Source organism: Macrotis lagotis, chromosome 1 (assembly GCF_037893015.1).
Source record: "Macrotis lagotis isolate mMagLag1 chromosome 1, bilby.v1.9.chrom.fasta, whole genome shotgun sequence".
Lineage (NCBI taxonomy): Eukaryota > Metazoa > Chordata > Mammalia > Peramelemorphia > Peramelidae > Macrotis > Macrotis lagotis.
The window spans coordinates 17,329,170-17,341,198 of NC_133658.1; the positions used below are offsets into that span (position 1 = coordinate 17,329,170).

The following is a 12,029-nucleotide window of genomic DNA, read 5'->3' on the forward strand; positions in this document are numbered from 1 at the left end:
CCCCCCCCCCCCCCCCAACCCCCTAATGAGGCTCGGAAATGTAGACGCTGTCGCTTTAACGCCGAACCAGCTGATTGTCTCCTACGGCAGATGGCCTCGGAGTCCAGATTTGCATTCATTGTCCTCAAATCTGTTTTCGCGCTGGTGTTGGAGATTTCCGCAGCAGCAGCAGCAGCAGCAACCGCAGCAGCAGCAGAGGATTCATCCCCAGATCAGAATACAAAAAGAGAGAGGGCATGAAAATAACACCCAGCCGGTGTGGTTTTTAATGGGCACCCAGGAAGCGGCTCTTGGAGAGGTGCGGCTGGGCTTGCAGCTAGTGGCCGCCCGGCTGCGCTCCAGTTTCGCTCCCAGCCAGTCCTTCCCTTTCCCTTCCTGCGGCATCGGCGCAGAATGTGTTCAGAGCGACGGGTCGCCCTCTCTCCCTCCCCGAGAACTAGGTATCCCGAGCCGCCGCCCCCCACCCCTTCTCCCCACCTGGCCTTCAATCGCTACTCTCCTCAGTAAGCGATTGTAAATTCCTAAATCGATTGGGTGTTTCTGGGTCTGTGTGGAAGAAGCTCGGGGCTCCCTCGCACTCCACACTGACTGGCCTCTTACCCTGACCCCAGGACGCTAAGTTCTTCCTTGGATTGTCTGTTAGACTTCTGGTTTTTTTCTCCTTTTCCCCTTCTTAGTAGGCAACATTTAAACCAAGTTCTCTCTCTCTCTCCTCGCTTCCTTCCTTTTTTTCTTTTTCTTCCCTTCTCTTTATCCCTTTTTCTCCTACTCTCTCCTCTCTTAAGCTCTCTTTCTTTTTTACTTTTTCTCTTCCCTTTCATCTCCCCCTTTCCCTTTCCCGTGACTTTCAGCTTTCCCCTTTTCTCTCCTTTCCCCCTTTTCTTCTTTCTCTTCTCTTTCCTACTCTCGCCCCTCTTATTGTCTCTGTCTTTCTCTGGCAGCTACAAGGGGGCCCTGGAGGAACATTAGATTGTGCGCTCCTTGAGAGCAGGGTCTAGTTTTTGCCTTTGTACCCCACGCCTAATAAATATTATTTGACTGCCTGTCTCTGTCTCTGTCTCCTCCCCAAGAGCTGGGGCTGTCGCTCCCTCTTTCCTTCCTCCCATCTCTTCCACCACCCACCAGAAGTATTTGCCAAACAACTTCCAACGCGCCCGCCCAGAGGCTCCAAAATAAAGCGCGCGGGTCCCCGAGTCCGTGGAGAAGCCGGTGGGGAGGCTGGTAGCGATCAGCTCCAGGGGCAAAGTTTCCCCACACCGCAGCGCGTGTGGGCCCACACTCTCCCTGTCTTTACAAATGTGTAGGCGTTCATACATAAAGAGGCAGTGGCGGAGCCTGCCTCCAGTGGGTGTCTGGAACCGGAGAGCGAGCCGCGCGCCCTAGGCGCGCACCGAGCAGGCGGCAGCTGGCCGGGCCCCGCGGCGGAGCGCCCGGCTCCCGTGCTCCCGAGACAGCCGAGCGCGGCCGGTGGAAGGGAAAACTTCTCCGGGCGCCCTGGGAGCGCCGGGAGGGAGAGCTAGGTGGGAGCTCTCACCTCCGGGACACGGCGAGGCAGCCGGAGCTGGGCAGGGGCTGGAGGGCGCCTCCGGCTCGCCCGCCGCCCTCCAATCGGGCGCCTCTATGCAAATGAGCTGTCCTTATCGGGAAGGGGGGCTCCGCCTCCTCGGGGTGGCCCTCGGCTCGCAGTAACCCATTCATGGGGCCTCGGAGCGGCTGCATCCCGGCTCCCCCTCTCTCGGAGCAGCCAGCTTCTCACTAGATCCATTTCTTCCCTTGGCTCTGACAAGCCATCCTGGGCTTTTCTCCACCCCACCCCCCTCCTTCACCACCCCCCGACACCCCACCTTTTTTTTTTTGGTTTGGAGTTGGAGTGGTGGGGAGGAAAGGGGAGGGGGGCTGGGAGGGAGGAAGGGGGCGAGATTAGGCAGCCGTCCATCTCCTCCTGCTTCTCCCAGAAAACAGGTGATGCTCCTGGCCGGCGAACGCTCTCTGGATGCGGGCCGGGCTGCGGAGGGAAGGATGTTCTAGGCGCGCGCAGGGGAAGGCCGGCCGCAGGAGCGAACTTGCCGACGGCGGGCAGGGGAGGCCGAGGCAGCCAAACTTTGACGGAGGCCTACCTCGCCGAGCAGCCGCTGCGAGCCGACCCAGGCCCACACCCAAACTTTGACTCTCGCTCTCTTTCGAGGACTTCGACGTTTTTGGGGGTGGGGGGAAGGAACCCTTGGCTGTGCCAGTCTCGTGCCTAGCCAGGACTCGGTGGATACTGGCCATCACACACACACACACACACACACACACACACACACACACACACACACACACACAAACACACACACACTTTTTTTTTAAAGAGGCGGCTGTTTTAGTGGATCAGGCTTTTTAAATGTTTGGGATTCAAGATACGTTAGGAAGAGGACCAACTCTCAAAGAGAAAGCTCTAGGCGCCGAGATGGATTCGGTCCGGTCCTGGGTTCGAAACGTCGGAGTGGTGGATGCAAACGTGGCTGCACAAAGGTAAATCAATTTCTATCCAGCCCCCTCCCCGTCACCCCCCTTCCTTCTCTTCCCTCCTCTCTGCCTTTTCTCTCCTCTTTCCCATTTTCACCTCTTCGTCCCCTCGCTGAGGTCGTGGTCTTCTCCGCAACGGCTGGGCAGATCTGGGCTCAGATCTTCTGCCGTCTCTCTCTCTCTTTCCTTCCTCCTTCCCTTTCCCCTTTCCTGCCTTCTCTCGTCTCGCCCCTCGCTTTGCTTCTCCCACTCTGCTGCGTTCTCCCCTCTGTCATTTTCATTTCCCCTCGCCTCTCTCCCCGCCGTGTTGCTGCTCTCTCCATCTGTCACCTTCTTCTCCGAACACCCCGGCTTCATGGAGGGACCTCTCCAGGTCCACTTTCCCTCTGGCGGTTGAAAAAGAAGGCGATCGAGGCTCCGAGTGGCCGCTGTCACTCTGCCATCCTCCCTGGCCCTCCGCACCCACTCCTCCGGGTTTCCAAGGCCAGCTCGGCGCCTCCAGCGCCCCCGGCTCGGGGTCCGAGTCCCCGAGGCCCGGGAGCTCAGCTGTCACTTCCCCCGGAGCCCGAGGTGGTGCCCGAGGCGGAGGCAGCGAGGGAGACCCCAGTTAGCGAGCAGCTGTCATGCGGCGCCACCACCTGAGAGGACAAGAAAGGAGAGCTTTCGCCCTAAACTCGGGAGTCCCCCCCCCCCCCCCCCCCGCCACCATCCTGCCATTTGGACCGATCGCCCCCACCCCCCCAGGCCAGCCTGGCTGCAGGGCTGGCGACGCCACGGCCAACTGGAAGAGGCGGCTCCATTCCGGGAGGGAGCCAGCGAGGCAGCCCCGAGAAACTGCGGGGAGCCGAACCGCGGGAGAGGCTGCGAAGTCCCGGGAAGGAGAGCGCAGGGAAGGAAAGGAAGGGAAGGGGGAAAGGAAGGGAGCAAAAAGCAAAAGAAGGGAAGGGATGCATGGATGCAGGGAAAGGAGAGGAAGAAAGCCCCAAAGGGAAATGCCGAGCTGGAAGAGAAGAAGAAGGGGAAAACGAAGGAAGAGAACTAGGGAGAAGGGCGAGTTGGAGAAGAGGAGGGAAAGTCAGGAAGAAGGGAAAGAATGGCGGAAGAGGGAAGACGAGGAAAACGCACGCAGAAAGCAAGAAGAAAAAATAAAGGAGGAGAGGACTGGCAGGGAAGAAGGAAGAAGGGGAAGGAAAAGGAAAGGACGAACAGACCCCAGGAGAGGAGAGCAGTTTGCTCCATGACCAGGAGCCGCAAACTTCTCTTCTCCTTGTTTTCAGAGGTCCCTGAAGCTGACATGGAGGCAAAAGAAATGCCATCTTCGGGGCCCCAAGTCTCCCTTTTCCAAAGCAGGCCGCCTGTTGGATTCCTTTTGCCTCGAGCCCGCAGCGGTCTGCTGCTCGTTCTCCCCCCTCCGTTATTGTTTTTGACTTGCCCTTCTTCACCCTCCCCAGCTGCTCTGAGGGCTCCAAGGCTCTGCTCCCCTCCACCCAGGGCGGGCTTCCCACCACCAAGCTTCCCCCTCTCCCCTTTTCTTAGCTCGCCTCCAAACCCCTTCCTAGAGAAACTGCCTCGCCTCTCGCTGGGCCCGGTTGGATCGAACCCGTTCCCTGGGCCTGGAGGTCAGGGCCATTCCTCTCTAAGCGACTTCAGAGGCCTGACGCAGATGGGAGGACAGCTCAGGCCCAGCCCGGCCCGGCCAACCCGGCCTCTCAGGGCCAGGCGGCTGAGCTTCGGAGGCCGGCTTCCTTCTTTTCGCAGTCCGCCTGGGGAGCGGCCCCATCGAGGCAGAGACTTTCTCAGGTCGCAGGAGGCTCTTTCCAAGCGCCCAGCTTTCCCGGGGAGAGTTGGGGACGACTCCCTCTTCTTCACCCCCTGGAGCTGAGCAATTCTCCAGACTCATTCCTGTGGATGGAAACTCCAGCTCCCGAAGCCCTGGAACTGAGGCAGCTGCAACTTCCCCGAGAAGAGAGCGCCGGGGCGGCTCCTGGGCTCACCCCAGAAACCAGGGATTCCGTTGTTTCCTCGGGTGGTCTGGGAGAGAAACTGAGTCTTTCCGTCTCACCTCTGCCCTTCTGGATCATTTTTCTTAAGAGTGAAAGCGCCTGCAGTTTCGGTTAGGAGATAGTAAGCGCTCTTGGTGACCCTTCTCCGAGCGCAGAGAGCACCCCGAGGCTTGGGAGGTGTCCTTTGGCAGCTCGGCAACTAGCCGGAACGCTCACTGAGGCACAGGAGTGCACGCCCGCACCCCTTCTAGCCCTCCATGCTCTCACCCATCCTTCTGTCCCTTCACCCCGACCCCTCGACCTCACTTTCCCCCCTTGGGGAGACATGCCCAAGCCTCTGTCGGCCTCCTCGCCTGGGGGGGGGGGAGGATAGTCATCCTCACGGGAGAACTTTTCAACTTTTAATAAAACTTGGGGTTCCCCGGTCCCACCACCCCTGGGTTGTTCCCTCGAAGTCACCCTTCTCCCTACCCGGGGCTCCAACTGGGGAGACCGAAAGCGAGTTAAGACCCTCGGACTGAAAGACAGCCAGACACAATCAGGGTCCCAAATGAGCAGGACGTTCCTGGAGAAGCAAAGCCTGGGGGGTGGCTAAGGCCTTTAGCTGAGCCCGGGGAAAGTGGGACCTGGGACCTGGTTTTTGGCTGCCCCAGCTCGGCCCTTGGACGCTGCCTCTTCCCAGGGCTGCTATCTCAGGAGTTAGTTTTGGTTCTTTCGGCAGTTTAGGATTCTTCCCTGGAAGGGTGTGGGGGCTGGTTAGACGCAAAGAGAAGGGCACCCTTTCTAGAACGAGGGCAAAACCACCTCTCAGCCCCGAATGGCGAGGTGCCCCCTCTCCAAGGAAAGAAGTTGCTTCTAACTACAGTATAGGAAAAATCGGGTTGGTAACCGCACTCCACACCTCTCCCTTTCTCTGCTCCTTCCTAAATCACCCAGCCTAGGAACTGGCACAGCAAGAGAGGCCCGGAGGAACGGGCAGGGGGTGGGCCGGGGCTGCTTAGAGCATGAAACACAAACGTGGGGGGCTCTGTCAGTACTCTCAGACTCTAGGGGCAGAGAGACACTAGGCAGGAAGGACTTGCCTCTACCCCCCCGGGGATGGGGGTTTGGTTCAGTTCGAAACCGAGAAGCAGGGGACTTCGGCCGGGCCCACATCTAAGATGGTTGAACTTGATGCTCCCCCAGACTCCATTAGAGTAACCTCCCACGAGACTGGGGGGCTTTTGGCAAAATATCCATCAGGGTCCAACTCTGAAGAGATTGGTTACCCCAGGTGCAGAAGTTTATTCTCGAAGGCCGAGTTTCTGACGGCGTGGGGTGGAGGCACCAATGCCTTCCAGAGACTTTGGGGGTCTGGCTTCTGGGAAAGGCAGGGAGGGCTCCCTCGGTTTCTTTGAAGAGAGATATTGGATAAAAGTATAAGAGCAGCGTTTCTGGGGTCCCCCTTTCCCACCCCGCTCTCTTCTGTTCTTCCGCAGCGGCGTAGCCCTGTCTCGGGCTCATTTTGAGAAACAGCCTCCTTCCAACTTGCGAAAATCCAATTTTTTCCACTTCGTCTTGGCCCTGTACGATCGGCAGGGCCAGCCGGTGGAGATCGAGAGGACCGCCTTCGTGGACTTCGTGGAAAACGACAAAGTAAGGAGACGGGGTGGGGGCTGGAGCGGAGTGGTTTGTTTGTTTTCTTCCCACCACCAGCGCCCCCCCTTCGCACTCAGGGTCCTTAATAATGCCCTTCTGCAAAGGAGCAGAGAGTCCTTCCATCTGTCACTGCGCGGCCCTGGGCAGCTAGGCTCACCCGGGGTGATGAATGGGGGGCTCGTTCCCAGAAGCTAGAAAGCACCCCTTACTTCTCCCGGCGCCGGCGCCTCCTCTGCCTCTCCTCTCCTCTCCTCTTTTCACCCCCAAACTGAACAGCCCCTCCACCTCAACTTAGACCTGTCTTAACTCTCCATCAGTAGGCGCTTCGGGCAATGGCAATTTCAAGACTTTTCAAAAATAAAACCGGTCAAGAAAAAAACAGGCGGAAGAATTCCTCCTTCCCACTCTCTCGGTGTATATAAATATATATATTTGTAGATACTCATATATAAAATTATATGTATATTAGTCTGTCTATCTCTTTATCTCTTTCTCTGTATCTATCTTTTTCTTTCTATCTTTATCTCTATTTTATCTAATCTCTATCTTTTTCTATCTTTATCTCTATTCTCTATCTATCTATCCATCTATCTATCTATCTCTATCTATCTATCTATCCATCTATCTATCTATCTGTCTGTCTGTCTGTCTGTCTGTCTGTCTGTCTGTCTGTCTGTCTATCTTTTAATGTCTGGGCCCCTGCCCAAGTCACTTGCATGCAGAGAATTCTGCAGGCAGTCCAAAACAAGGAACTAAGCGTCCATTTGTCTGCCGGGCTCCTGACCTTTCCGAGGGCGTTTGGGGGTAAGAAATACTTCAGCACACCCCCTTGCGCTCAGATGTCGAATTCAGAAGCAGGTGAAGACACCCTGGGCTCGGTCCGCTTGAGCCCAGGGGAGGGGAAGTGGGCAAGCAAAATCTTTCCCCAAGATCCATTCCCCCCGTGCCTCACTTTCTCCTAATGTCGGTGGACACAGGCACACATACTCAGATGGATTTAAATCCAAAGAACAAAATCGGGTTCTGGGGAAGGACGTTGTGTCCTCAAAGGGCCGTGGTTTTGCAGTCTCCACAAATACGGGGCATTTTTGAGTTTGGGAGCGTGGGCGGCGAGGATGGGGGCGGCGGGTCCAAATGCCAAAGCGGGTTGGGACTTTTCGGGAGCTGGGCTATCGAGGGCCGGCGATGGGGGGCCTTTGACTAAAAGCAGTCTCCAGTGGGACCTTTCCCTTGGTGGGTGGGAGACTGGGGAAGGACATCATCGCTGCAACACAGATGGGAAAAAAATTCGGATCCCTTCTCTTTCTAGGAACAAGGTAATGAGAAGACCAACAACGGCACCCACTACAAACTACAGCTCCTTTACAGCAACGGTGAGACCTTGTGCAGTGTAGAAAGGGGAAAGGATAAAGGGGGGAGGCTTTGCGGTTTTCAAACGAAAAGGGACTTGAACTCGCAGCTCTGAAGTCCTGATGGGGACTACCCCTCTGGTGACTTCCAGAGGAGGAACTCGGGAGGCCACAGAAGCTGAGCAGTCTGGGGGAAGTAAGCTGTGGAAGAGGGGAGGCTGATCTAGCGGGGAAACCGAGTCCGGCCTGAGCCCCCAGGGGTTGCTGAGCAAAGAGAAAAAGTAGAAAACTTAAGGGGCTACACCGCACTCAAGCTTAATAACCTTGCGTTCTCCCACGCACCGGAGTTTCACACTCTCTTTTCCTTGGGTAACTTCAAAGCTCTCATCTATTTATTTGTATAAATACATTTGGCGGGGCCGAATGAGTGACATCTCTGCCTTCTGTATTCCCCCTCCCAGGAGTCAGGACAGAACAGGACCTCTTTGTCCGACTCATCGACTCGGTCACGAAGCAGGTGAGCTGAGCGGGCCGCCTTTGGGCCCCCTTTCCTCCCCCTTCCTCCCCCTTCCTTTCCTTCTCTCCCCCAAACCTTCTCTGCCTTCTCCCTTTTCATTTTCCTCCAGCCTCTCCTCTTTTCCTACTCATTGCTCCCTCTAGACGGTCTCCAAATTCACGGCTAAGCCTTGGGGTCCCCGTCGACTGAGAGGTACCAGTGACAAAGAAAAGCGAGTAGGGAGAAGCCCCCTTTCTAATTAACAGCCAACTAGCCCCGGGTGACGATCTCAAAGGGAGGGCAAATTTGGAACAATTCGGGCAAAGGGGATTCAGGCAAAAAATATTTCCCCCCGGAGATACATTACGATGTGGCAGAAAGGTGGTATTCTGTAACCTTCTTCCCACATTTTCCTAGGCCTTGCCTCAGTTGTCCATTTCATCCCTCTCGCCTTTGCTACCTGGGAAATCACCTTTAAAAAGTGCAGGAGGAGAAAGTTGGTTGGATTTGTTTTAAACTCGTCTTTCCTTTTCTCTCTCTCTCTCTCTCTCTCCTTCATTCTCTTCTCCTGGCAGCCCATAGCTTATGAGGGCCAGAACAAGAACCCCGAAATGTGCAGAGTCCTCCTCACCCACGAAGTTATGTGCAGGTAAGTGGACTTTTTTTGTTGTTGTTTGCGACGTCGCTCAATGATTCTCTGAAGAGAGGGCGAGACGGGGAGAGACGCAAGGAGACCCTTGACTCGAGACTAGAGATGGAGAGACCCTTCTGCCATCTTGGGCTCCTGCCTCTCCTTGCCCGACCCCACGAGTGGATATCTCGGACAGGGGTTAAAAGGGCTAGAAGGGGAGAATAGACGGGGGAGCAGGTGTGTTCCTATTGTAGACAAAGCCCCCTTCTCCACAAATTTCCTAGGACCCCTCCAAGAATCTTGGAAATCGAATAAACAACCAATTGCCCAATAGAGATGACCTGAACCGGGTTGGAATGGGGTTAGACAGTCTCCATGGCATAGACGAGAACACGCTGGCGCTCAGGCAAGGGGTAAATAAAAAAAAAGAGAAGAAAACCCTTGAATTGCAGGGGTGGCCCGTTTTACAAAATCCCCCAGCATAAGGACAAGGGATGACCCCTCAAAAGAGAACCAGCTTAGCCTCCCCACACGGCACGGGACCCTGCTTGCTGCGGAGGCCACCCCGGGGATGGGGGGGCCAGCCTTGACCCGGGCTAGCCTCAGTGAAAGGGACTGGCATCTTCTTAATCCATCACTGCCCGCGGCAGAAGTGTTAAGTCTCGCCTTGGGCTGGGGGAGACTTTGGATGTGAGGCGGCCTCAGAGGAGGCAGATAAAACAGCCTTTGGATGTTTTCTAAGTTCTGTCCCGCGCGCGGAAATGTCTCACCTATGATTTCACCTCGAAGGGAAATTGCTTAGGGCCTCCAGGGACTGGCCAGGCCCTCCGACCTACAGCTGAGGGCCATAGCAGCTCCTTTTCTAGGGAAAGTTCTTGAGGGCCTGGGTCCTATGGGGGGGGGGGGGGGAGGATTAGGAAAACCTTTATTTGCAGTCGGGAAAAGCTAAGCATTGACTTCTGGTTCATGCACTTCTCTGGGGCTAGGCTGGTCTGTCCCACCTCCTGGGCTCCTTCACTTGAAGGATTTAATGGGATCCAATCCCCTCGTTTCCAGTATTTTAGGGGCTTCAGGAAGGGGGGCAGTGTTAGTGATTTCCTCGGCTGGAAAGATGGCTTTAGAAATCTCACAATGTAGGGGGGGGGGGAGACTGGATTGAAGAGAATCTTTTTTTGGAGGGAGGGGGGAGAAGAGGCCAGACTCTCAGTTTTTCTTCTCAATTTCTTGCTTCGATTTTGGTTTCTAACGAGTCCACCCGCTTGAAGAGAAAACAGCTTTTTCTCCCCTCCAGCTTGGAAAGAAGGCACCCCTTCCTTCCTGATTTCACCCCATCCCCGAGCCTGAAGCCCCCCCCCCCCCCCTTCTTCTCCAGTCAGGAGAGGCCCCTAGATGAATTTCTGGCCTCTTTGCTGGCTGCTCTGGTTCTTCCCCAGCGGGGGCCGAGAGAAACCTTCACCACCCGACGTGCTTGCTTTCGGGTCTGCCCAAATACCAGCCCGAGAAACTCGGCCAACCTAAAGGTCCCTTTGGCCACCGGGTCTCCCCGGAGGTGCGGAGGCCGGCCTCCTTTCCCGTCAAGGTCCGGGGTCGCTTCATCTCTCTGAGCCCCGGCTACCCGCCGCAGCCGCCGGCCGGGTCTCTACGGGCCTGGTTAATCCGGGAAGCAATCCGGAGAGCTCCTTTCTGGGTGATACCTAGTTCCAGAGCACAGGGCCTCGGGCCGGCTCATCAGAGGACTAGAGTTAGAGTCCTAGAACCCCTCTCCTCCCGCTGCCCCTTAACCGGCTTTGTTTGGAGACACCCTCCCAGAGAAGGAACTGCCCATTGTCTGGCGGACTACACCTAGCCATTTAAAAGAGCCAGAGCCACCCCACCCCGCTGCAGGACCCGCCTGACTGCGGGATTGCTATTTGGTTTTGAAGCCTAATCCAAGGCTCCTTATTTTATGCTGTTTAAATAAGAGGCGGCAGGCATCAATTTTTAAAAGCTTCTAGTTTAGTCTGCATTAGCAACAGAATATAAAATTTTAATGCACTGGAACTTCTCGGCAGTTTGGAGAACAGCAGAGTTTGGCTATTGTTCCCCCCTCCCAGTCTTCCCCCCACCCTCCTTTTCTGTTAAGATTCTTCGCTGTGGGTGAAGCTCTCTCTCTCTCTCTCTCTCTCTCTCTCTCTCTCAGTTCTCACCCCTATTATTAGCTCTCTCTAACCCCGACCAGCTGCCCCATCTCTCAGAAGGAGAATTTATCAATCATCGGCTAGGTGCTGGGCTCAGGGGCAGTGGTGATCAGAACACTTAGCCCTGGTTTCCAATCCTGTATCAGTGGCATCTGAGTTATGTGACCCTGGACCAGTCCCTTATCCTCCCTGTATCCTCAGGCAGCTGGGCAAGACTGCTAGAGGAAGCAGTCGATCTGCATCCTGGAGGAGTGTTCCGCTGAGTAGATTCCCGACCGCCCCCCCCCCCCCCCCCCCCGCCCAAGCAAATTAGGTTTCTCACCTACAAAAAAAAAATCTCCTCTCACCCCCCCCCCCCCCCATCCCCAACAGTAAAAACCTAGAATTTTGGTCAGGAACTAAAGGAGACCAAAATTTTTTAAAGTCCTAAGAGTTCGCCCTAGGGGGGGGGGGCCGGTATCCACTCGAAACGACTAAATAAAAGTCAAGTATAAGGTTAATATTTCCCCAAATCATGGGATTGGGGGGGGGCAATCAAATGCCTCTCTATGTGTGCCACTAACGGAGGTACGAATGCAATCCATTCTGCTCTTACTAAACCACATCCCCAGGCAGCCTCCTTCTTAGGCTCCCTTCCCATTAGATTGGGGAAGAAAAGTTCTCCTGATTTGCAACTTTTGCAATACAGATCCCTGGGCCTCCACAACTTGGGAGGGAGGATTTGAAGGCCCAGGTCCAGAGTGGTTAGAGAACATAATTAGTTTCATTTGCATTAAGTCCTCGACATAACCGAACACACTCCCCCGTGTCCCCAGCATTCTTGGCCACTGGATTCTAAGGAGCCTCCTGTGGAAAGAGGGCACCCATCTGTAGGGGGGAGAGCCACAAAGTTGGGGGGAAACCCTATTTCTCCAGGAATCACTTTACTTCTAGTCTTCTCAACTGTCCCCCTCCCCTTCCTCATTTTGCCAATTATTAGCCAAGAGAACTCTCCTCCGGTCTGTTGCTGCCAGCCGCCCCTGCGCCCTCAATGCTCAGAGGGTTAAAAGATATTATAATTTGAACAGAAGTAGTCTCGAGGCCTACAGCTGGCTAATAACAGAGTTGTATTGAGGGCTCCAAAGCCCCACAGCTGTGACTTTTCGCCACAAGGCTCAGGCTAGACAGGAGCCTAATCAGATGGGCCAGCCGGCCAGTGGGGCCAGTGTCTTTATCGGCCAGATGGTG

At 55.5% G+C, this 12,029-nt stretch overlaps 1 protein-coding gene across 1 annotated transcript in view; it reads left to right on the forward strand.

Moving 5' to 3' along the window:
• Positions 1 to 2,086: 2,086 nt before the first annotated feature.
• The window catches only part of EBF2 (EBF transcription factor 2), a 252,086-nt gene continuing 242,143 nt past the window's right edge, over positions 2,087 to 12,029 (forward strand). Inside the window, exons 1-5 of the mRNA XM_074218156.1 lie at positions 2,087 to 2,514; positions 5,990 to 6,146; positions 7,459 to 7,522; positions 7,960 to 8,015; positions 8,570 to 8,643. Of these exons, the coding sequence (XP_074074257.1) occupies positions 2,384 to 2,514; positions 5,990 to 6,146; positions 7,459 to 7,522; positions 7,960 to 8,015; positions 8,570 to 8,643 (482 nt within the window). The 5' untranslated portion in view covers positions 2,087 to 2,383. The remainder of the gene's footprint in view (positions 2,515 to 5,989; positions 6,147 to 7,458; positions 7,523 to 7,959; positions 8,016 to 8,569; positions 8,644 to 12,029) is intronic.